General features: G+C 41.1%; 1 protein-coding gene across 6 annotated transcripts in view; it reads right to left on the bottom strand.

Moving 5' to 3' along the window:
- MAST4 (microtubule associated serine/threonine kinase family member 4) overlaps positions 1-25,115 on the bottom strand; it is a 716,609-nt gene that overhangs the window by 59,364 nt on the left and 632,130 nt on the right. For all 6 annotated transcript variants that reach the window (XM_069749605.1, XM_069749612.1, XM_069749636.1 and 3 more), the window contains 6 exons: positions 24,220-24,295; positions 22,025-22,234; positions 12,919-13,020; positions 12,082-12,214; positions 8,072-8,139; positions 6,694-6,779 (listed from right to left, as the gene is read on the bottom strand). In XM_069749605.1, coding sequence (XP_069605706.1) covers positions 6,694-6,779; positions 8,072-8,139; positions 12,082-12,214; positions 12,919-13,020; positions 22,025-22,234; positions 24,220-24,295 — 675 coding nt within the window. The remainder of the gene's footprint in view (positions 1-6,693; positions 6,780-8,071; positions 8,140-12,081; positions 12,215-12,918; positions 13,021-22,024; positions 22,235-24,219; positions 24,296-25,115) is intronic.

The following is a 25,115-nucleotide window of genomic DNA, read 5'->3' as shown; positions in this document are numbered from 1 at the left end:
TACTCAAAATCAAAGTGGGAAATCAAATTACAGGCTGATACAACTTCAGTGGAATTGCCTCAAGACAAGGAAATGATGCTCAGTAATGTGTGTGGCCTCCACGTGCCTGTATGACCTCTCTACAACGCCTGGGCCTGCTCCTGATGAGGCGGCGGATGGTCTCCTGAGGGATCTCCTCCCAGACCTGGACTAAAGCATCTGCAAACTCATGGACAGTCTGTGGTGCAACATGACGATGGTGGATGATGCGAGACATGATGTCCCATCTCAGATGTGTTCAATCGGATTCAGGTCTGGGGAACGGGCGGGCCAGTCCATAGCTTCAATGCCTTCATCTTGCAGGAACTGCTGACACACTCCAGCCACATGAGGTCTGGCATTGTCCTGCATTAGGTGGAACCCAGGGCCAACCACACCAGCATATGGTCTCACATGGGGTCTGAGGATCTCATCTCGGTACCTAATGGCAGTCAGGCTACCTCTGGCGAGCACATGGAGGGCTGTGTGGCCCTCCAAAGAAATGCCACCCCACACCATTAGTGACCCACTGTGAAACCGGTTATGCTGAAGGATGTTGCAGGCAGCAGATCGCTCTCCACTGTGTCTCCAGACTCTGTCACGTGCTCAGTGTGAACCTGCTTTCATCTGTGAAGAGCACAGGGGTGCCAGTGGCGAATTTGCCAATCCTGGTGTTCTGTGGCAAATGATAATTGTCCTGCATGGTGTTGGACTGTGAGCACAACCCCCATCTGTGGACGTCGGGCACTCAGACCATCCTCATGGAGTCGGTTTCTAACTGTTTGTGCAGACACATGCACATTTGTGGCCTGCTGGAGGTCATTTTGCAGGGCTCTGGCAGTGCTCCTCCTGTTCCTCCTTGCACAAAGGCTGAGGTAGCGGTCCTGCTGCTGGGTTGTTGCTCTCATACCCTCCCCTTCACGTCTCCTGGTGTACTGACCTGTCTCCTGGTAGCGCCTCCAGCCTCTGGACACTACGCTGACAGACACCGCAAACTTTCTTGCCACAGCTCACATTGATGTGCCATTCTGGATGAGCTGCACTACCTGAGCCATTTGTGTGGGTTGTATAGTCAGTCTCATGCTACCACGAGTGTGAAAGCACAACTAACATTCAAAAGTGACCAAAACATCAGCCAGAAGGCATTGGTACTGAGATGTGGTTTGTGGTCCCCACCTGCAGAACCACTCCTTTATTGAGTGTGTCTTGATAATTGCCAATAATTGAGTGTGTCTTGATAATTGCCAATAATTTCCATCTGTTGTCTATTCCATTTGCACAACAGCATGTGAAATTGATTGTCAAACAGTGTTGCTTCCTAAGTGGACAGTTTGATTTCACAGAAGTTTGATTTACTTGGAGTTATATTCTGTTTAATTGTTCCCATTATTTTTTTGAGCAGTGTATATATCATGTATACCTCTTACTCATGCACAAGAAATTGCCAACGACATTGATACTTTAGCAGGAGAATGAAGACAAGAGGAATAGGGTAACGTGTGATTGCATAAACCAATAATTGGAGGTGAACTGTTCATTGCTAGTGACAGAGCGACAACCATTAAGTATGCAATTTATACATGCAAATCAAAAATCAATTCTAACTAAGACCCAGCACTTTTACAGACGCCTTGTACCTTCTGATCCCCACAGGATCTGGTCCACTTGTGATTTCTAACTAAATTACACTGGCAGCTCTGTCTGCATTTTTTTAATTGTAAGCAATGGAAGCGATTGTGGGTTCTTTTTCCATGCAGGCGGTAGAGTCTTCAAAGCTGCTTTTCCACTGCATAGAATATCAGTGACACAATGCTTTATTTACGGGCATCGGAACAGAACAATACATGGCACAGTGTGTGTTTTACATGCTTTTTTGTATTTAGCACCTGGACACTGTGTTCTAATGAGTTAGGTTTCAAAATCAACAATGACCTTAGCAAAGAAAGTGAATGAAACATTGCTGCCAGGTCTTTCTCTAATACCACATCCCGTCTCTGGCAGAAGACACTGAAAACTGCAATGGGCTTTGCTTCTGCTGCTTTTATGTTTTTTTTCTATCTTTTACTCTGTTCTGGTACAATATGTTCCTAGCCTATAAGTAATCTGTCATAAGGTTTTTGCTATGTAATCTGAGAGCAACATGATGTAGTGGCTGAGAACCTGATTCCAGCGATATGTCACTTACTAGGCTACGTGTTGATGTTCAATAAAATCAGTATTTTATCAGCAGGAGATTTTCACTACAGGACTAAGTGTTTTGTGCCTTCTAGTCATCTGCTCTGTATAACCCCACCCCCACCCCTGATTGGAAGATTTCTGTTAATATACAGTGTACACAGAAAGCTGTGAATCAGTGGTGTGGGCGGGGTTATACAGTGTTCGGGATTCTGAGCACTGCTAGATCTGCAGCAGAGAAAACAATGATGATATCAAAATGACAGGAAGTGATACATCACTGGAATTAGAGTGTCTGCCACCACATCATGTTGATTCCAGGCTACAGAACAAAAACCTGGTGTCAGATTCCCTTTAAACGGTTTTACTAGTCACCATCATTTATAGAATGTAATTTGTTGTTTGGATGGCCAGAGTAACTTAACCAATTTATGAGGGGATCATAACTTGAGCCACACTTTCAAAGCACATTGTAACTTTCCTATAAGCTGTGCAAGAGTCATTGCAGCCAAACATAAGCCTCGGCCATGGCAGAAGACCACAAAGGCCAGTGAATGTAGCAATCACAAGGATATTTATATGGCATCATCTCGAAAAGTTAGGCGGCTGCAAGAAATGACTAAAAACTTGACCTACAAACTTGACCTTTTCGACATTCATGTTTATGAGGGAATTTTAGATCAATTCTAAATTAGATTTGAGCTCAGGTGCCCATTCAGAAGGAAGAGAGGATCTGTAGATGGATCCATCATAAAGTAATTTTTAATAGAACCCATGAGGAAGCTCAAGCAGCTCTCAGAGCGAAACATGCAGAAATGTATTGGACACTGACTGGGCTGCATATTTCCTGCAATCAGCAGGTGTATTCTGACTTTAATTCACACTTTATTTGTTGAGTGCACTGTGAACGAGGAGACTGATGTATTCATGATATGCATTAAGAAATTCACAATCTGCATGCTCTCTCTGCCGCTGATGGACAGCTCTCTTCTAAGCATTGCAGTAGGAAAAAAGCTGATAAAACACCGCAGTAAGTAAACTGAGTTTATGCAAGATGTGCTACCTGTCCTGACAAGTAACTTTTGCAAAAGGATGGAATCAAGCAGTTTGCAGTGCATGAAAATACATGCTAGCTGCATAAGTAAAAAGAATTAAAAAACAATTAAAAATATTTTATTTAAAAAAATGCATACAATACAATTCAAAAACAAATCTCCCTGGCCTAGAGTCTGTGAGCGCTAAATGAGTGCACCCTGGTATGGCCAGTGCAGTAGCCTAAAAGCCTCTGGCTTGAACAGAGCCTGCTTGTTTCTACGGCCCAGTATATATGTGCGTACATATATATTTAAGCACATTTCTTGTCATTTCCCTTGCCTAGTATCTGAATACTCACACTAGCCAGAACCTAAGGCCCAAACGTTCCAACAGTCTACATCCCATCTTTTCATTTTTAACTACCACGATACTCATATAACAGCATTTGACTGAATATGTAAAGTAAATGATGATAAAGTAAAGCTTTAGGTATGGTACATTAGCTAGAATATATGGATTTGTAAACCTGCCTTGCGTGGACTTGTACGCTGACTAAATCTGGCATGATACAACACTGATTCATCACTTACCATCCAATGATGCATGCACTCAATCACTAATTCCAGACTTACAGTGATTTACCCAAGCAGAAAAGCTGGAAGGCAGATGAAATACTGAAGCAGCCACACCTAGGGGGTTACTGGGCCCTGCTGGAGGCCATTGTGCATTGATTGAAAGCAGGCACGGACTGAGGCTGAAATTCAGCCCTGGCATTTGAAATCACACAGGCCCATGCTGTCCCAGTCCCCATGAACCAGATGGGATAATTTACTAATATTCCCCTGGATGGAGGAAAGGAAGATTTACTACAAGACCAATATTTTTAATGATACCCGTGGCCTGCTGGGGCAAGTGACGGAGTCAGCGACTTTGTGCTCCATCACAACTCTTAATAGTATGGGCGTCTTGAGAACACCAATTCTGCTAACAACGTAGCAAACAAGGCGGCCCATGACCAGACAGGCCCTTCTGGCAGTTGCCAGAATTGTCAGATGGCCAGTCCGGCCCTGATTGAAAGTAAATTCAATGCATACACTGCAAACAAATAATTGGGAACTGGAATCGGTTGGATGATGCCATGTACAGTCACGCCTTATAATAACCCTCTAATGTACCACACGGCCAGCACGGTGGCTCAGTGGTTAGCTCTGTAGCCCTACATTGAAGTGCCACCAAGCACAACATCTGCAAGGAGCTTGTATGTTTGTCTGGGTTTCCTCCCAAGCTCCAAAGAGACACCGATAGGGAATTTAGACTGTGAGCCCCAATGGGAACAGAAGGTGTCTGTAAAGTGCTGTAGAATATGATGGCGCTACATAAGGGAGTAAATAAATGGACCATATAGTGCCGAAGTACAATAATATAAAAATAATGCAGTTACCAGGCATTATTGACTATGATTACAACATACTGGGCATGCATGGGCAAACATCTACAGCATATTATTAGTGGCACTTGTCAAACATAACAATTTTCTCGGTAAGGCTACGGTCACACTATCAGTATCTGGTCAGTATTTCACAGCAGCGTTTGTAAACCAAGACCAGGAGTGGGTGGAAATGTAGAAGTGGTGATGTAGAAGTGGTGATGAGTTTCTATTATACTTTTCCTCGGATTGTTCCCCTCCTGGCCTTGACTAACAAATACTGATGTAAACTACTGACCAAATACTGATAGCAGGACCTAAGTAGAGCTTTGCCATGTGACTTCTGGATGCAAACCTGTGGTGTGAAGTGCCATCAACAACATACGGGATCCACCTTCTAAACCCAAGCCAAGTGTTCGTAATGCCAATAATAGCAGCTGGGAAATACAGTTCTGTGCTCTGGATACAAATATTTTGGTGATTCCACATGCTCTTAATATTCTATGACTCACCGTTCCTTTATGCTTCATCTGATCTCATTAATTAAAAATTGCTCAGAGTTTACAGAAATCGATTTCTAACCAAAAATAGTCTGAGAGAAAAAAAAATTGTATTGTAGCCTGCAGTGTCGGACTGGGGTGCTAAGGGCCCACCAGTAACATTGACTTTGGGGGCCCCCCTTTCCACCTACATATAAATATTACACTACCCTCATTCACAAATTTACCTATATCTACATATAATAATAAACTGGGTAGTTTGGTTAATGATTTTTTTTTCTGTACAGAGTGAATCAAGTGAATTATGCCAAGTACTGCCCATGCAGTGGGGTAGGGGATCCAGATCTGCACAAGGGTCCACCGGGGGACTCCCCTGTTACCCTATGGGCCAGTCTGAGTCTGCTTGTAGGTGAGTAACCATGGCCTAACACAGCGTGCACATAAGAACTGTATATAAAGATTTCTCTCAATTGCTCAGAAAGTCTGTAGAACAAATTGAAAACGTTAAATCCCATACATGCCTGCCATAATATATATTTCTAGATACGTCCAACAGTGGATATTTGGGATATATATCACTTTTTTCAATAAAAAAAGTGATACTTTGTGTTATTCAAAAAATCAGCTTTTTTAGATGCGCTAGATGCCCTTCTATCCTGTGTCCATGTTGGGATGTAACACTGCACATGTGCATATTTATTGTACAAAGTTCGGGCCTATGTCCAGGCTTGGCAATGGGAGCACAGAAATTGAATTAGAGGGTGTTAGGTGCCCAAAAAAGAAACATCTTGCGCACATTTTAATACACAATTTGTTTAAACAAAAAAAACTGTCGGCAAATGTATCAAACTATGAAGTCCAAAAAAAGAAGAAACAAAATATACCCGCACTGCTGTCATTAGCGATCACCTATCGGCGTGCTACAATATGCTGTACCAGCCCCTATACCTCCTACTCAATGCATGGGCATAAGGGGTGCTCACCAAAAAGATATGTAATTCAAAAGCAAAAGAAAAAAAAGTGGTTAGCACTCACCGAACCCGATGCTGTAAAAAGTCTTTATTTTGACATGGACATGGACGGAGAGAACATGATGTCTGGAGGATGACAGCTGTTTCGCGCTACATGCGCTTCCACAGATCCCGATCGGGGATCTGTGGAAGCGCATGTAGCGCGAAACAGCTGTCATCCTCCAGACATCATGTTCTCTCCGTCCATGTCCATGTCAAAATAAAGACTTTTTACAGCATCGGGTTCGGTGAGTGCTAACCACTTTTTTTTCTTTTGCTTTTGAAATGTATCAAACTCTTTTTTTTTTTTTTTTTTAATATAAGTCAACAGATCAAGCATCAGAAAGCAGTCTGTTATTGTAAAAAGTTGTATGAAGTTAATTTTCAAAAAAAATGTCCAACGGCAAATGAAGGAGCATGAGAACAAAATCATCACCAAGAAACAACAGCGTAAAAGCCGTGTAAACTAATAGAATGTACAAGCCTTTAGAAACTATGCAAGCTTATCTTTTGCCAACATAAATCTCACCCATAAGCTCCATTGCTGATTAGTTTCATTGTTTCAAAGTCACTCTCGCAAGGCTTTCTTCTCATTTTCAACGATCGATTTGAGCTCTGAAGAGAAGAAGAAATTAAAATTAGAAATTTAAAGTTTAACCTCAATAGAAAATTTCCTTTTACATTGACTTCCACAGTTCAGCTTATGTGGAATGAATGTGATACAAGTGGTACTCACCACAAATTGGTTTCCCACAATGTGCGAGGCTATATCCAACATATAGATTTATCATTGAAGAACATACTTCTTAGGCCTCTTTCACACTTCAGTCTTTTGGCGTCAGTCACTACCGACATAGTGACGGATTGACGGATCCGTCACAATTGTTGCGAAAACGGTTCTAACGGATCCGTTTTTTTGACGGATCCGTTACTTGGGGGTTGTCTGGGAGAAGTATCTACTTTTTGGAGCATGCGCAATTGAAAAAACGGATTGGGGCGACGGATCCGCCGAAAAAACGGTTGCGGCGGATCCGTCGCCCATAGGCACCCATTCTATGGAATGGCGGACGCGACGGATCCGTCGCGATCCGCCATTTCAGCGTTGACAAAAAACGTTCCAATGTCCGTCTATTTTCAGAAAACGTCCGCCAAATTTCGACGGATCCGTCGCATGGCGGATGGAACGGACGACCATCCGTCACAATCCGTCACTAATGCAAGTCTATGGGAAAATAACGGATCCGTCAAAAAAAATGACGGATCCGTTATTTGAGGAAAATGGCGGTTTTAGACTGACGCCAAATAACTGAAGTGTGAAAGAGGCCTTAGTGCTTTACAGGTCGACAATTAAAGACTAAGAACAAGAATTACGTTTAGTCTCGAGACTACTCAAGAAGGGATCAGTTTGTACTAAAAATATTATGAGCCTCAAAAAAGACCAAGGACTCATTTGTGAAAAAGTGAGGGTGGCTTTTTTCTTGTCTTTCTTAAGATGGATTTTGCACCAAATTTCTTAGAATAGACACGTAAATGTTTAATGAATTTGAGCGCATTCATAGATTCCTATTGTCTCCTCCGTCATACCGTTTTAGAGTTAAAGGGAATCTGTCAGTAGGATCAATATACCGGAGACCCAACATCAAAATCGCTAAATCGGTGCCGGCACTGGGGGACAGTGTAGGAGGTGTTTATTTGACATGGGGGAATATAATTCAGAAGGGGTTTTATGAGTAGTGAACAAAAAGGCACAAACTAAGTAATGAATAAGTGAAAATAAAAAGTGGCTATTAGAATTTTTACTCTAGAAAAAAATGTGCAAAAACAAAGACGAATCAATCCCAAAAAGCTGGTTATATATAATTTTGAAAAGTAAGAAATAAATCCAAAACATGGTGTATGATACTTACACTGGCAGATTCATCCGTCTCTGGTGTCTCCGCTGTTCCACTGTCATAATTTACCAATAAGGCTATTTCTAAAATTGCCACCCAAAAAAAAAGCAAAGAAAAATATACTTTAAACCACATTTTACATAAATTATACAATAGGTGAACTCTTCACAAACAATAGAATATGGAAAACAAATATTAAAATATATAATACCCAATAACTTGTTTTTTTTAGTTAAATATAAACTCTATATAATTCAATGTTTTGGAAAGCTAAGGTTTCAAAATGTAAAATACAAGATATAAGACAATATTTTTTGAAGATTTTCAAAATGGTACAAAAACCTCTTGCAGTGTTGTAAGTAGCTGAGACAACCATGCTCTAATAGGTGTATGTTCTACTGATGGCCACAAAGACCGTCCCTGTCCATTGCCTTGTAGGGGCCCGTGGATGTCATACAGGGAGGTCACTCGCTAGGGACCTTTGTGCTACATATCAGGGCACGGAGTCGCAAATAAGAGAGGCAGGTATGTCATGGCATACGTATGTTCAGGTGTGGCTTTCTATGGTGATAACAGCTTATTGTTGAGACACTATTTTTTAGAAAATCATATATATATTTGAGCCAAATCCTTAAAGGGAATCTGTGAGGAGAATTTCACAACCCAAACTATTTATTTCTACGTGTAGTGCTTTCAATGACTAATCCAGCAATACCTTTTTCATGGCCGTAACTGAGAAATCAGTTTTAGAATGGATATACAAATGAGGATGAAGGACTATGGTAGATCTGAAGCCTCTGTCACTCCAGCTCTATTAATTATGAGGCCAAGTGCCACCACCTGCTTGACTGATGGCTTCTTTGCCATAAAGGCGGTTAGTCAAGCGGAAGGAGGCGGAGCTGGGTGGGGAATAGAGGTGGAGTGACCGTAGCTTCAGATCTACCATAGTCCTTCAGCCTCCTAAAGTAGATTTCTCAGTAATGGAGATGGAATGTTAATGTACTGTAATGCTGGACTTGTCTTTGAAAAACCTACATGGCATAATAGCTTTGGGAAAGAAATCCTTCGGCAGTCTTCCTATAAAGTAACATAATACAAAATAACCAGAAGAGTATGGTCTGTTCATGTGAAAATAAAATAAAGTAATAGTGCCAGTAATAACCAAAACTGAAATGATCAGGAGGGGGCAATAAAGAATGGACCATGGACTGCAAGTTCATTTCTATTTTAATGAACCTGCTAGCCTCTCGGATTATTACCCTTTAACGAGGACTGCTTCATTTTCATGAATTATTTTATGTCTGGTTCAGATATCTTAAACTGCTAGTGAAAATTCAGCCGAAAATAGGTAATGTCACGGCGAACAAGGCAAAAAAAAAAAAAGGAACAATTCCATTTCAAAAGAAGCCTTGCCCAATAGCAGTTATCTTGGAAGCACATAATATCTGCAAACAGTAGGTATTAATGGAATGAATCCCAGAGTCAGCACTTAAAGCCAGAATCCCGGGAACCATTTTGAAATGCCTGAAGAGATTTTTAAAACTCATCTAAATACCATTAAACATCTGCCTATTTTATGTCATTGATTGAATCCATTTCTATAGACTGGCGTTACAGAAAGAGGGAAAGAAGAAAAGAAAGGAAAAGACGGCAATTTGAAAACCACAGGGGAAGAAGAAAAAAAATCTCTCTCCGGGGAGCAGTTGAGTAATGCACCGGTATCAGGCAGATGATGAATCTGTTGTGGTCCAGCTTTCAAAGCACGGGCTATTCATGTGCTATTATCAACCAGTAATTCATGCGTGACTACTCCATTAGGAATATTTGGTCATCATGAAGGCAGCTGCTGCTGGGTTCAGATCCTGTGCTACCAGCATGGATACCCTTCAACTTCTGTATTTGCAAACATTATAAAAAGGTAACAATTTGGCAGATAAGAGATGAAGCCCTGCTCTTTCCAGCATGTAGCTTAAGGTAATATTGCTCAGCTGCTAACAAAAAGATAGCATTTGAAAGTCATTCTGCTTGACAGCAAACATAGAATCCTAATGCTGCTCATAAAATATCCATGTCTCCAGCAACAAGATTAGATACTGGTACCAGCGATTTAATAATGTCTGCTCTTCTCACTGCATTACAAAATCATCTCTATCGATCATGGTTAGACTTCTATGAAACCTCTGGAGAAAACTTTCCATAATGCTGAATCGCTATTTTTTTTTAAAGAAGTGAATGAAGTAGCTGTAGTCTTCATCATGGTGCCTTATTCAGAGTCTGCAGATCATTGGTCAGCTTTGCTGTGTAGACTTGGGCAGGGCCATCTCATTATCAGCACTGCTAAGGCCTCTTTCACACTTCAGTCTTTTTGCTTCCGTCAAAATCCGTCGTTTTGTGAAAAAAACGGATCCGTCTTTTTCTCATAGACTTGTATTAGCGACGGATTACGTTTTGTCCGTCGTGAGCTGGATCCGTCGGAATTTGTTTATCCGTCGCCTGGAGAAGACGTACAAAGTAACGTTTTTTTGTTGCGTGGAAAAGTCAGCCAGCGATGGATCCAGCGGCGTCAGTCGTTGGGTAAAATAGAAGCCTATGGGCGGAATCCAGCGACGGATTCTGTTTTTTGAAACTGAGCATGCCTTGAAGAATTTCTATTCCTTTAATTTAACCCATTTTTCCATTCAGGGAATCTCGCTCTCGAATTCTGTTCCTTTAAATTCCTGCGGCAGCTGCTTCGACAGATCCATCAAAAAAACGGATCCAGTGCATCAGCACAGTATCCGTCTTTTCAACACTGACAGATTATGACTGATTCTAAAAAAAACTGATGTGTGAAAGAGGCCTAAGGCAGGATAACAGCATACAGACAAACAAGGCTCTGTATACAGCTCCTTTGTCACTTCCTAAACTTTGGGAGGGGGGCTCAATTCTATTATGTGGAGATTGTAATAGTCTATTAACAATTCGCTGGACAACCCCTATAATACTCATTGTAGTTGCCACTAATCATATAAACCCCCCAGAACTTGTGTTTTGCGCATATATTGCCTTCATCTGTAAAATAGCCTAACAGGTAAAGCAAGGTTCATGTCATCAATGCAAAACCTGACCAAGGATGGTCCCACTACCCAGCCAGACTCTATTAACATGCCACTATGCAAAAATGGATAATTTGAGTGACAAGCTCCTTTAAATTATTAGAAGGTTGATGGCTTATAGCAATTCCCTATTCTTATCTTATTCTTATCCTTCATCCGGCAGAGATAATTTAAGTATAGGACATATACTTTGGTGTAAAGTACTGGGTATGGCATTTGGTTACCCAAGAGGCAGACCAGGGACTGCAGTAAAGCAAAGATTAGTCTTCACTACCGTCCCAGGTCTGCTTCTTGGTGAACCCAGGAGTTCATACCAGTCTTTGTCTAATGCATCATCTCTTCCAGCCTGATGAAGGATGTAATACCAATCTGTTGCCATTCTCCACTGTAGCCAGTTCGATATTGTACATGATAAACTATAAGTCAGAATTGGGGCGTTCTGCTGTGCTGCTCTCCTTATGTCCTTTTTATCCCAAAAGGATCATCAACATCATATGACCAGACAACCTTTTAACTGTTCTTACGTGTTTCGGGAGTACTTTGCAGTTTAAGTACAGGTGTGAATGCAGCATGTTTAATTCTCCACCTTTTAGTTGCCTCACAACTATTTATGGAAATTTAGCCATTTCTAAAAAGTTGTTGATTTTCTGATTCAATTCATTTCATTCTTCAACCTGGAGATAATTCTAAGTTAGTAGTGATAAAATGTTACATTTGTAGTGTTTAATTCACTATTGTTTAAAAAAAAAAAATGCCTAGAAACAATGGATGATTTATCATGGGATTCTTCACCTCCTGATAGCATCTAATGAAAAGTTTGTTATCAAATTTACATCACAGAAAGTAAAGCTTCATGTAAGTATGAAATGTAATCATAAAAAATAATTCATGACCTGCCTAATCATGAAAACTAATGCATGACCTGCCTACCTTCCAGAGGATCTTTGTTCAGTCCCAGCTGGCTGATGATATACCTTGGTATGTCAGTTTTAATACCTTGGCCCTCCTTGGCGTGGCCTTCTGCTGCTTCCAAAAGGTAATAAAATTCTTCAGGATCAAATTCCTGAATTATACAAAAGATGTAATCAACAAAAAGAAAATCTCACATACTCCTAGAGCTATGGGTTTATAAATGATGAAGGGGTTGTTCAGCAAAGTGATCTTTGGTAATGAAGTTATTTTCAACAGACCAAATTACGGTAATCATAAGAGACTTGGTGGCAATACATTCCAAAGAAAAGCAGAAAATATTCAGTTTTTATCGTAGATGTTGACTCCTCTTCCCTATATGTAAGTCTTGTCTTTTGAGGCAACTGTGTGTACCCGTCAAAAAGACGCCCACAAAGAAGAGGTGATGATCACATCTACTTGGATAAAATACAGAATTTACACACAGGAAGAGAGTCCACATCTCTGGAATGGAAAAGTATAGGAACAATAGAAAACAATATTGATTTCAGAAAAACTGGGATTTAGACCAGGCAACCGAAAAAATACATACTTAAAGCAAGTGATGGGCCTAACTTTAAGCACATCCCACTGGATGAATGGATCAGTTTCGTTGATTGGTTGGAATGGATTTGTTGGTAAATGTAGCCGTATGGATTCGGTCAGTTTATATACCGGGAGCTTCTCCGGCTAACACTACATGTAGGGCTGTAACGCAATACGCTATGTGCACTCAGTCTTACATCGTTAAAGTCACCCCACGTTTACCTGCTTAATCTTAAATGGATCAAATGCTAATGAATATGTTTTCATTCTTACCAGGCATTCCAACAAGCGGGCTGGTCGTGCAATTACAATTAGGATTTTCTGGGCAAGCTGTTTGATAAAAGCCAATTCTCCGCTTTCTGACCTTTCTTGAGCCTAAGAAGATCAAAAAGGAATAAAAATGGTAAACTGGTTTAAAATGGATCATCATACACTACAAGTGGGAGGTGTAAAAACAGGCAAACTACTCGTATTCCTTTTGGATTGACTGAAGATCCAGTGAAGGAAGACAACGGAAACCAGAGGGAGTGAACAAACCAACACTTGGTTAGATTGGAAACAAGCGCTTAGCATTAAAGCTACCACAGGAGTAATCGACCACATTACCAAGCCTCTAAATAACTAATCCGCCCAAGGCAGAAGACGCCTTCAATTAGTATATATGGCACATACTTTATTGAGGACTGGTCACTATCCATAAATAGGTATTTTTTTGTCTGATGTAAATGCCACTGTTCATCTAAAATTATTTTACTTGTGTTCCTGCACCTCTCAATTCCTGAGATAGGACATCCCCTTTCCTGTATGTAAATCAAGGCTTTATAGTCAAGTGGGTGTGATCAACTCTTCTTCATGGGAGTGTTCTCAAGAATCACGCCTTCTTGGCTAACAAAATTAGATTTACATACAGGGATGAGGAGGTCACCTCACTGGAGTGGAGAAGAACAGGAACAAAAATACCAAGCCATATTCAGGAGAACAGCGACATTTACACATTTATGGCAAGTGGCAGGCCTGTAATAAATTGGGACAAAATTCACCTGTGGTTCACATCAAACAACTAAAAACTATCTGCCTTCAAGAACTTTTCTTTTTAGCAAAAGAGGACAAAAGAAATGGATGTTTTACTAGAGATATTATTTTTGTATTATTTCAGCTACATATGTCCGATCGTTCTTTTCGATTCCAATTTTCAATGTCTGGTAGGCTCTGGGTGCACAGCTATGAATTCTAGTTTCTTTGCTTTGCAACAGGCAGCAGAAACCATTAATCTTTATTATTATGTATGAGATGTCAAAACCAAACTAAGTAACTGTCTTCAGCGGTCAGCGAGGGGAGAACTTTCCAATTGTCTTTAGCTTTCAAACCATGAAACCAAAACAGACAAACTATAACCCGAGGGAGTCGGGCAGATCCATCTAATTAAATATACAAGTGTCTGCAATGACTAATGTAGATGGAGGAGCAATTCACTTGGCTTTAGCCAAACTCTGTGAATTATGCTTTCTTATCTCTAATTGCTTATTATGTCTCAAGACCTCAGTTTGTAAACTCGAGACAAACCAAAATGTTCATACACAGACTATTATAATTCACAAGTATCGTGCATTGCCAGGACGGAGATAAAGTCTAAATACATCACATATATTCTTCAAGAGAGGCGTGAGCATTAGGAATATACCCTATGATATAAGCAATTATACTTGGAAGGTGGAAATAAACAGAAAGTCACAATTTATGCCACGTTTATACAGGTGTCGGCTCTCCCAGGCCAAATCTTACACAGTACCAGTATTTAATGGTATCACTAAAGATTTGTCTAAGGGGAAGGCATTCCCGAATATATGGAACACTACATGTGGTATATATATATATACTAGCTGAAGAGCCCGGCGTTGCCTGGGCATAGTAAATATCTGTGGTTAGTTATAGCCCCTCACTTGTCTTATTTTCCCATCACGCCTCTCATTTTCCCAATCACATCTTTCATTTTCCCCCTCCCACCTCTCATTTTTTCCCTCACTCCTCTCATTCCCCCCTAACACTTGTCATTTCAACCTGACATCTGTCATTTTCTGATCACTCCACTATTTTTCCTCACTCCTCTGATTTTGCACTCACACCATTTCATTTTCACCTCACACCTCATCACCTCAGTATATACATGTTTGTCATCTCCCTTATATATAGTATACATCTGTATGTCATCTCCTGTATATAGTATATACCTGTATGTCATCTCCCCTGTATATAGTATATACCTGCTGTGTCTCATCTCCCCTATATATAGTATATACGTGAATGTCATCTCCTTCTATATATAGTATATACCTGTATGTCATCTCCTCCTGTATATAGTATATACCTGTGTGTCATCTCCCCTGTATATAGTATATATCTGTGTCATCTCCTCCTGTATATAGTATATACCTGCATGTCATCTTCTATATATAGCATATACCTGTATGTCATCTCCTCCTGTATATAGTATATACCTGTAGGTCATCTGCTCCTGTATATAGTATATACCTGTGTGTCATCTCCTCCTGTATATAGTATATACCTGTATGTCATCTCCTCCTGTATATAGTATATATCTGTGTGTCATCTCCCCTGTATATAGTATATATCTGTGTGTCATCTCCCCTGTATATAGTATATACCTGTGTGATCTCCTGTACTAGACCTCGTTAACACATTATTTGCTCAGTATTTTTACCTCAGTATTTGTAAGATAAATTGGCAGTCTGATAAATCCCCAGCCAACAGGAAGCCCTCCCCCTGGCAGTATATATTAGCTCACACATACACATAATAGACAGGTCATGTGACTGACAGCTGCCGTATTTCCTATATGGTACATTTGTTGCTCTTGTAGTTTGTCTGCTTATTAATCAGATTTTTATTTTTGAAGGCTAATACCAGACTTGTGTGTGTTTTAGGGCGAGTTCCGTTTGTCAAGTTGTGTGTGTTGAGTTGTGTGTGGCGACATGCATGTAGCGACTTTTGTGAGATGAGTTTTGTGTGACAACATTCATGTAGCAACTTTTTGTGTGTTGAGTTGCATGTGACAGGTTAGTGTAGCAAGTTGTGTGCAGCAAGTTTTGCGCATGGCGAGTTTTGCGCGTGGTGAGTTTTATGTCTGGTGCCTTTTGAGTATGTGCAAGTTTTGTGTGAGGCAACTTTTGCATGTGTTGCAAATTTTGTGCATGTGGCAATTTTTCCGCATGTGCAAGTTTTGCGTGTGGCGAGTTTTCCATGAGGTGAGTTTTTAACTTGTGGCGAGTTTTGCGTGAGCCTATTTTTTGCATGTGGCAAGTTTTGCGCGTGGTGAGTTTTGAGCGGCGACTTTTGTGTTTCGACTTTTATGTGGCGAGGTTGGTGTATGTGTGGTGAAATGTGTGCTGAGGGTGGTATATGTGTTCAAGCACGTGGTAGTGTGTGGCGCATTTTGTGTGTGTGTTCATATCCCCGTGTGTGGTGAGTATCCCATGTCGGGGTCCCACCTTAGCAACTGTACGGTATATACTCTTTGGCGCCATCGCTCTCATTCTTTAAGTCCCCCTTGTTCACATCTGGCAGCTGTCAATTTGCCTCCAACACTTTTCCTTTCACTTTTCCCCATTATGTAGATAGGGGCAAAATTGTTTGGTGAATTGGAAAGCGCAGGGTTAAAATTTCACCTCACAACATAGCCTATGACGCTCTCAGGGTCCAGACGTGTGACTGTGCAAAATTTTGTTGCTGTAGCTTCGACGCTTCCAACACTTTTCCTTTCACTTTTTTCCCCATTATGTAGATAGGGGCAAAATTGTTTGGTGAATTGGAACGCGCGGGGTTAAAATTTCGCCTCACAACATAGCCTATGACGCTCTCGGGGTCCAGACGTGTGACTGTGCAAAATTTTGTGGCTGTAGCTGCGACGGTGCAGATGCCAATCCCAGACATACACACACATACACACACACATTCAGCTTTATATAGTAGATATATATATACACACACACATAGATATATATATATAGATATATATATATATACATTTATATACAAATACCACATACAGTGTTCTATATGTGAATTTTGATTCAGGTTGCCAGGAGCAAGTGCTTAATATTCCTACAGCGCCCCTCCAGGAGAAATGAAGCACTACTCTATTTGTCCACACTCTCACACCTGCTCTGACATCTTAATATATAGCTGTAAAATGCTTTATTCTAGATGGGCTTCCCACCCCTCTTTTTAGATTACAAAAACATTCTTCAATGCTTTAAAAAAAGAAAAAAAAAAAAAGTATACCCAACTGATCCCCAGCCACTCCTCTTCCAGTGCTGCATGGGTCCCCATTGGACTCTGTGCTACCTTTTTTGGCTGGAATCGATGTTTGGAATCAGCTCAGCGTGAAAAAAAATAAGCCCTCACCCGGCCCAAGCCCAAGATCCCCCCAAAAATGGAGACGCTATGGATTTTGGAAAATGGCACCTTTTTTTTTTTTTTTTTTTAACAAACTTCGGATTTTTTTTCCCATCACTTAAATAAAAAATAACCTATACATGATTGACATCTGCAAACTCATAACTACCTGGAGAATCATAATAGCAGGTCAGCATTTAGTAAACATGGTAAAAAAAGAAATAAAATTGTAGAATTTTTTTGCAATTTCACCGCACTTTGAATTTTTTTCCAGTACGTAATATGGTTAAATCAATTACGTTGTTCAAAAGTACAACTTGTCCAGCAAAAAACAAGCCCTCACACAGCCATATTGATGGGAAAAAAAAGGTATGGCTCTGGGAAAAAGGGAAGCGAAAAATGAAAACATTGAAAATAGCCTGGGGTTAAAGGGAATTGTCATAGTTTGACCGATCCATTACAATTCTTGATTCGTTATCACACAGCAGATAACAAAAATGCTACAAAAATCTAAAATAAAACTCATTGAGGCCTAGAAGTGACTATTCATAGACACAGAAATAAAAATAATGTTCAAATTTGCCATCCCATCTAGGCTGGGGTATAATATATACTGCATTGGCCTAATTAATTAATTGCCTCTGTCATGGATCACACTTGGCATCATCGCACCCATTCACGTGCAATGCCAACACTACAAGTAGAAGTTACAGGCCAACACGAATAATAATAATACTGTGCTCCACCCATCTGGTGTCGGGAATGTCACCAAAGCCTGTACTTTGTTCTGACTGCAATTACTACATGATGACAGTGATTCAGCAACACGACCTTCACATGCGAATTGTTACCATGATCTAATCACAACTTCTAATTATATGACGTCTCCTTCTGACTCATCGGCTTCTTCAGTTAATGGTTAAAGTCCAGTAGTCCATGATGACTAATTTAGACTATACCTTCATAGCTGTCAGAGCCGTGACTGTCAGGTACCGTCATATTAACCCCTTCATGACCAGGGGATTTTTCGTTTTTCCGTGTTCGTTTTTCGCTCCCCTCCTTCCCAGAGCCATAACTTTTTTATTTTTTCGTCAATTTGGCCATGTGAGGGCTTATTTTTTGCGAAACGAGTTGTACTTTTGAACGACATCATTGGTTTTAGCATGTCGTGTACTAGAAAACGGGAAAAAAATTCCAAGTGCGGTGAAATTGCAAAAAAAGTGCAATCCCACATTGGTTTTTTGTTTGGCTTTTTTGCTAGGTTCACTAAATGCTAAAACTGACCTTCCATTATGATTCTCCAGGTCAGTACGAGTTCATAGACACCTAACATGACTAGGTTATTTTTTATCTAAGTGGTGAAAAAAAATTCCAAACTTTGCTAAAAAAAAAAAAAATAAAAAAAAATTGCGCCATTTTCCGATACTCGTAGCGTCTCCATTTTTCATGATCTGGGGTCGGTTGAGGGCTTATTTTTTGCGTGCCGAGATGACGTTTTTAATGATAGCATTTCGGTGCAGATACGTTCTTTTGATCGCCCGTTATTGCATTTTAATGCAATGTCGCGGCGACCAAAAAAACGTAATTCTGGCGCTTCGAATTTTTTTCCCGCTACGCTGTTTAGCGATCAGGTTAATACTTTTTTTTAATTGATAGATCGGGCGATTCTGAGCGCGGCGATACCAAATATGCGTAGATTTGATATTTTTTTTATTGATTTATTTTGATTGGGGCGAAAGGGGGGTGATTTAAACTTTTATATTTTTTTTTTATTTTTTTCACATTTTTTTTAACTTTTTTTTTAACTTTTGCCATGCTTCAATAGCCTCCATGGGAGGCTAGAAGTTGGCACAACTCGATCGCCTCTGCTACATAGCAGCGATCTGCTGATCGCTGCTATGTAGCAGAAATGGAGGTGTGCTGTGAGCGCCGACCACAGGGTGGCGCTCACAGCCACCGGTCATCAGTAACCATAGAGGTCTCAAGGACCTCTATGGTTACAATATACAAGCATCGCCGACCCCCGATCATGTGACGGGGGTCGGCGATGACGTCATTTCCGGCCGCCCGGCCGGAAGCGGTAGTTAAATGCCGCTGTCTGCGTTTGACAGCGGCATTTAACTAGTTAATAGGTGCGGGCAGATCGCGATTCTGCCCGCGCCTATTACGGGCACATGTCAGCTGTTCAAAACAGCTGACATGTCCCGGCTTTGATGCGGGCTCACCGCGGAGCCCTGCATCAAAGCAGGGGAGCCGGCATCGGACGGTATAGCACGTCCGATGCCGGTAAGGGGTTAAGCAACGCTGCAGCGATATAGACAACGATGCCGATCGCTGCAGCGTCGCAGTTTAGTCGTTGTGTGGTCGCTGGAGAGCTGTCACAAAGACAGCTCTCCAGCGACCAACGATGCCGAAGTCCCCGGGTAACCAGGGTAAACATCGGGTTACTAAGCGCAGGGCCGCGCTTAGTAACCCGATGTTTACCCTTGTTACCATTGTAAATGTAAAAAAAAAAAAAAAAAAAACACTACATACTTTCATTCCGGTGTCTGTCACATCCCCCGGCGTCAGCTTCCCTGCACTGTGTAAGTGCCGTAAAGCAGAGCGGTGACGTCACCGCTGTGCTCTGCTTTACGGCCGGCCGGTGCTGACACAGTGCAGGGAAGCTGATGCCGGGGGACGCGACAGACACCGAAATGTAAGTATGTAGTGTTTTTTTTTACATTTAAAATGGTAACCAGGGTAAATATCGGGTTACTAAGCGCGGCCCTGCGCTTAGTAACCCGATGTTTACCCTGGTTACAAGTGAACACATCGCTGGATCGGCGTCACACACGCTGATTCAGCGATGTCAGCGGGTGATCCAGCAACGAAATAAAGTTCTGGCCTTCTAGCTCCGACCAGCGATGTCACAGCAGGATCCTGATCGCTGCTGCGTGTCAAACACAACGATATCGCTATCCAGGACGCTGCAACGTCACGGATCGCTATCGTTCTAAAGTTGCTCAGTGTGAAGGTACCTTAAGGCTAGTTTCACACATCAGTGTTTTGTTTTCAGGCTAATTTCTTAAAAAACATATCCAACGTAAATTGTGGAAAACTGATGCGCGGGATCCGTTTTTTTTAGCTGGATCTGGTCTTCTTTAATGCGCATGGATTTTGGCTTGAGAGGGACAGAGACAGAGAGAGAGAGAGAGAGAGAGAGAGAGAGAGAGAGAGAGAGAGAGATTGAGAGACCCCAGAACGGAAAATCTGCATGATTTGTATGGAAGATGCTTTGAAAACCGGATTTTAAGAGTTTTAGATTTAGGGGCCACGTAACATCATTTATAGTTTAGTTGTTTCCATTTTATTGCATAAATTTCTTACCTTCCACAACAAGTTCCACCCAAATATCAAGCTCACACTCAACTTCTCAAAGTCTCAAATACATTTCTGGATACGACCATATACATCAAAAACAATACTTTACAAACATCAGTTTTTGATAAACCCACAGGACGTCCGGCTTATCGGAAATGGAACAGCTTTCATCCAAGACACACAAAAAAATCCACTATAGTCAATCTCTGGGGTACTTTCAGATCTGTTCAGAAAAGTGAACATAGGTAACTACACCTGCTATCACTGAAGAATACACTTCTACAACAAAGATGCCATCCACTGCGAAGAGATGAGCAGGTCCACTGAGCCACAAAGATCTCAAGGAGCCACTGCCTGGACTAAAAAAAAAATGAAGGACAAGAGCAGGGCCTCTTGTGGTCACTTACAACCCCCACATGAGCATCCTAAGAAAAATTGGTGCTGATGATCTTCAACCTATATTTCACAGAGACCACAGACTGAAAGAAATATTCCCTGAACTACCAATTCTCTCTTACAGAGAGATGACCCCTAACTTAAAGGAGCTGTCCACTATTAGGACAACCACTTCTTAAACTAAATGTTCAGCTCCGATAAAATAATAAAGTTGATATTAACCTACCATGCTGGCTCCGTTCCCGCGGTGTTGGCACTCTAACTAGGGGCTGATTGGCGCCAGGCATCACGTGTCATTACACCGCATCACAACCCTGAAACCACGAGTACCGACACCGCTGGAAGGGAATTGACACGGAAGGCGAGTATAGGCTATATTGTTTCATTTAGTATAAGAAGTGGTTTTCCTATTAGTGGAAAACCCCTTTGAGGAATCTCCTGGTCAGAAGTGTCCTCTCTTCACCGTCAGACTCCTGCACATTCTCCTGTACTTCTACCCATATTTTACCAATAAATCCGCATATCCAACACAAATCGGCTATAAGATCATGGCTGCCTTCTCATGTACATCCTTCAATGTGGTGTACATGATACAATGTACGAGGTGCCCTGGAGGAACCTATATTGGGGAATCTAAGCAAAAACTACAAACGAGGATGAATCACACACTATAAGGAATGAGCTGGACTGTGGGAAACATTTCTCTGGACATGGACACTGTATGACAGATTTAAATGTCTTAATATTAAAAGGTCAATTTAAAAACGACAGAGAAAAATCTTGGAATTCAGGACGATAAGAATGTTCAAGTGATTGACAACAGGACTCTTACACCTGGATTTATGAGTCACTACATGGACACGCTTCTCACCTCTACCAGACTGACTCCAGATCACTAAACTCCAGAACCTTCACTCCCACCACATCTCCATTTGTAACAAAAACCTTAATTTTATAACCTTGGCTTATCTTTAGGAGGCATCACGTCATCTTTCCTATAGACAAATGTCCTGTTCTACCATCTATTAAATCTGCTTTTCTCCCAGTCATTCATTTGTAAACCTGCCCGATGAAGGCCCCCTGTGCTATGAAAGCTTGCAAATATAATTTTTATGGCTAGACAACACTCCTTGGATTCTTTTGACTTTTTTGGCATAAAATATTTGGGAATAATACACATATTTGCAGGCTTAGACATGTCATTTACCTCTTGTAATAACTTTTCTAATTTTTGCTGCAACTCCAGAAAATATCTTGAAGTTATGAGACCTTGGTAAGATTTATCCAGACAATCTCGTGCCAACTCCACGATCTGATGGTGAGTGAAGCTGAGCACGCCATCTGGAAGCGGAAGCACGCTGTCAGGGGAATAGTTGGTGATAATGTCCCGGAGTCGCTCTTCCATCTGAGCCGTGGCCTGAGGAAATATGGGCATCGAAAACAAGTTACCTTTCAACGTAAAGAAAAGTGGTGTAACAAACACATAAGCAGCAAAGTGCATAAATAAAAAGAAGTGAAGACAAAGACGTGACACAGAATAAAAAAACAAATATAGTTTAATCACTGAACATAAAAAATATATGCAAGTAAATTTACATAACGGATTGCTACTAGAGATGAGCGAATTTGATCAGGACCCTGCTTATTTGGTGAGCTACAGTTCTTGCCGAATAAGCTGCAGAGGTAATCCGGATACATGGAGCGCGCTGATCAGCTGTCCGGCGCCGCAGATTAATGTTTCGCGGCTGTCACTGTCACAGCACATGCATGGAAAGCCTTGGGCTGTAGTACTCGGCAGCAGTCTCTACATATTAAATGGAGCCGTTCTATGCATCAGATGTCCAGACCAAGTAACAGATGATAGGTGGGGGTGTCCGGTGTTGTACCCCCACTATCTATAGGACATGCCATCAATATGGTATGAACAGACAACACCCTTAACATGGTTTAAAACCAAATTATTGCTCATAAGGTCTGTTATCCTCATAATAACTTAGCATTGTGCTTTTTATTTAAATAAGCACTGCCATCTATACATATTTTTATTAAATGTGTGTATATGTGCATGTAATGTTATGCGAGTGCATTAATAGACTTCCTACCGTTCCTCTCTCCGGAAAGAAACACTACCTGCACACATACATACGCATATTTAATAAAAACATATATAGATAGGAGCATTTCTTAAACAGTACTCAAGTTGAAGCTGGTCATTAAGATAAAGGCCTCCATTTCTGTTAGATAGTAATGTAAAACTCATTCAGCTAATAGCTCTCTCCCATCTCCCCAGCCCAGCGTTCCTGTGTTCTCTATGCGACAGCTATCGCCATACTCTTCTGGCAGAGGCTTTTCTCTAGTGCCAACAAAAGGATCAAACTTTGAAATTCATCAGGCCGGATCTTTCTCTCCCCTAACGTCAGTTATTGGCCAATTCTGTAGATCTCTGTGAGTACAGGCAACTTTAGCCTAATGTGTAGGAAGGCCTTTACTGTTGAAATGACAACGATGCTAAGGGTGCTTTCACATTAAGTTCAGGCACCTGTGGTAGACTGTCGCCTCCAGTAGGCAAATGATACTGTATGTTAGGATCCTTTCACACTGTGTTCAGGCACCCGTTTGGTGGCCATGTCAGGGCTTACGACTCAACTCCCTGGAAAACGGGACTTAGACGTATGTGCCGACAAGGCCATAGACTATAATGATGCCAGCAGAGAGAACATGCACTCTGCTGTCATCATTATAGTCTATGGCCTCGTCGGTGCATATGTTCGAATCCCGTTATATGGTGAGGTTAGGTCGTAAACCCCGGTAGGGCCACCAAACGGGTGCCTGAACACAGTGTGAAAAGACCCTAACATATAGCAGATATACAGTATTTCTCAGTCAGAGACTACATAACAAGATGGTAAACTGGATATAAACGAGTAAGTGTACAGAAAACCAGTGTGGGCCACAAGGTTGAGGAATTAGAACAGGTTATGAAAGAGGAGTATGCAATATAGGCCTTCATGTTTAGAAGAAGGTTGTTACCAATATTTGTGCAATTAGGAAGTGTACGTAGAAGACAAGGAGGTACAATATCAAAAATTTAAAAAGCCTTCCCCATTATGGTGCTATACTTGGCATCAAAAATAGAAGGGCCATAATTTTAGATCAAAGGCCATGTTTCCTGTCTAAGGGACCGTCCACAACCTCAGTCTACCTCTACGGAAAGTAAACCCACAGATCAGTTTCAGCAGAATGGTTAGAATCCATACTAATGTATGAAATATGTATTACAGGTGTATAGTGTAATGATTGTAGAACAATGAACACAGACCCATCTGTACTATGAGAGAGGAATAAGGAATTCCACATACAAAAAAGAGAGTTTATACCACACAGAAAATTGGGTAAAATTACCTTCGGGAATCGCTCTTTGTACACATGGTTCATCATAATTATCTCGTGGTCACAGCAGGCAGATGTACGTCCAGGGCTGAAAACACACAAAATGGGCTTTTTTATTTACTTGGTATTAAAGCAGTTCATACATCAACACAATTACTTCCAAGGGCAGAAGTAGCGCTATAACAAGCAGTCAGAAACATGTGTGTCTTCTAAGAAGAAAGCCGCCAGCCCAGAAAAAGGTGGGAGTCCGGATCAGCAGTAGCTGGGCCATCATAGTCAGCTGCTATAAACTTTATTGTCTATGTCACATTTGGTTAGAAGATAAAGGATAATGGAAATCTTCCCCTCTGTGATACCCAGCAATCAGGGTCAAGCCAACATAAACCATCACCCACTGAGAAGAAGAAGATCGCACACATTTCAAAGGATATCAAAATATAATAGTGACTTAAATAACTCCATGAAATAGAACGTATCAATAGAACAATATAGAAATATAATATCTGAAACTTTTGGAACTATTTTTTTTTTTAATTACCCTCTACTAGAGTCTTGACATATTCCAGTTTGTTCGCTGGTCACTAGAGCAAACATAATAGGTTAATGCTGTCCGTTCTACGACCCGCACTTTTCAGCCTGGACAGTGTAAGTGGAATAATCTCACAGCCATTAGAGGGTGGGAGAGGTAAAGTCTGCACATGTATATAGGAAAGAAAACTGCTTTTAAACATCTTCTAAAAAGAACCTGACTCTACAGCCGGAATCAGGTTAAAGCTTCCGGGTTGCGGGATCGCTGGACGCGGAGGCCGCATTTCACAAACCTCCATGGCAACCATTCGTGTCATGATGCTATATTTTATCTTAGCTTTTGACTAAATAGTTACCTAGGTTGAAAAAAGACCAAGATC

The sequence above is a fragment of the Ranitomeya imitator genome, chromosome 1 (assembly GCF_032444005.1).
Source record: "Ranitomeya imitator isolate aRanImi1 chromosome 1, aRanImi1.pri, whole genome shotgun sequence".
In the NCBI taxonomy this organism is placed as follows: Eukaryota; Metazoa; Chordata; class Amphibia; order Anura; family Dendrobatidae; genus Ranitomeya; species Ranitomeya imitator.
This window is presented reverse-complemented; position numbering and strand designations above follow the sequence as displayed.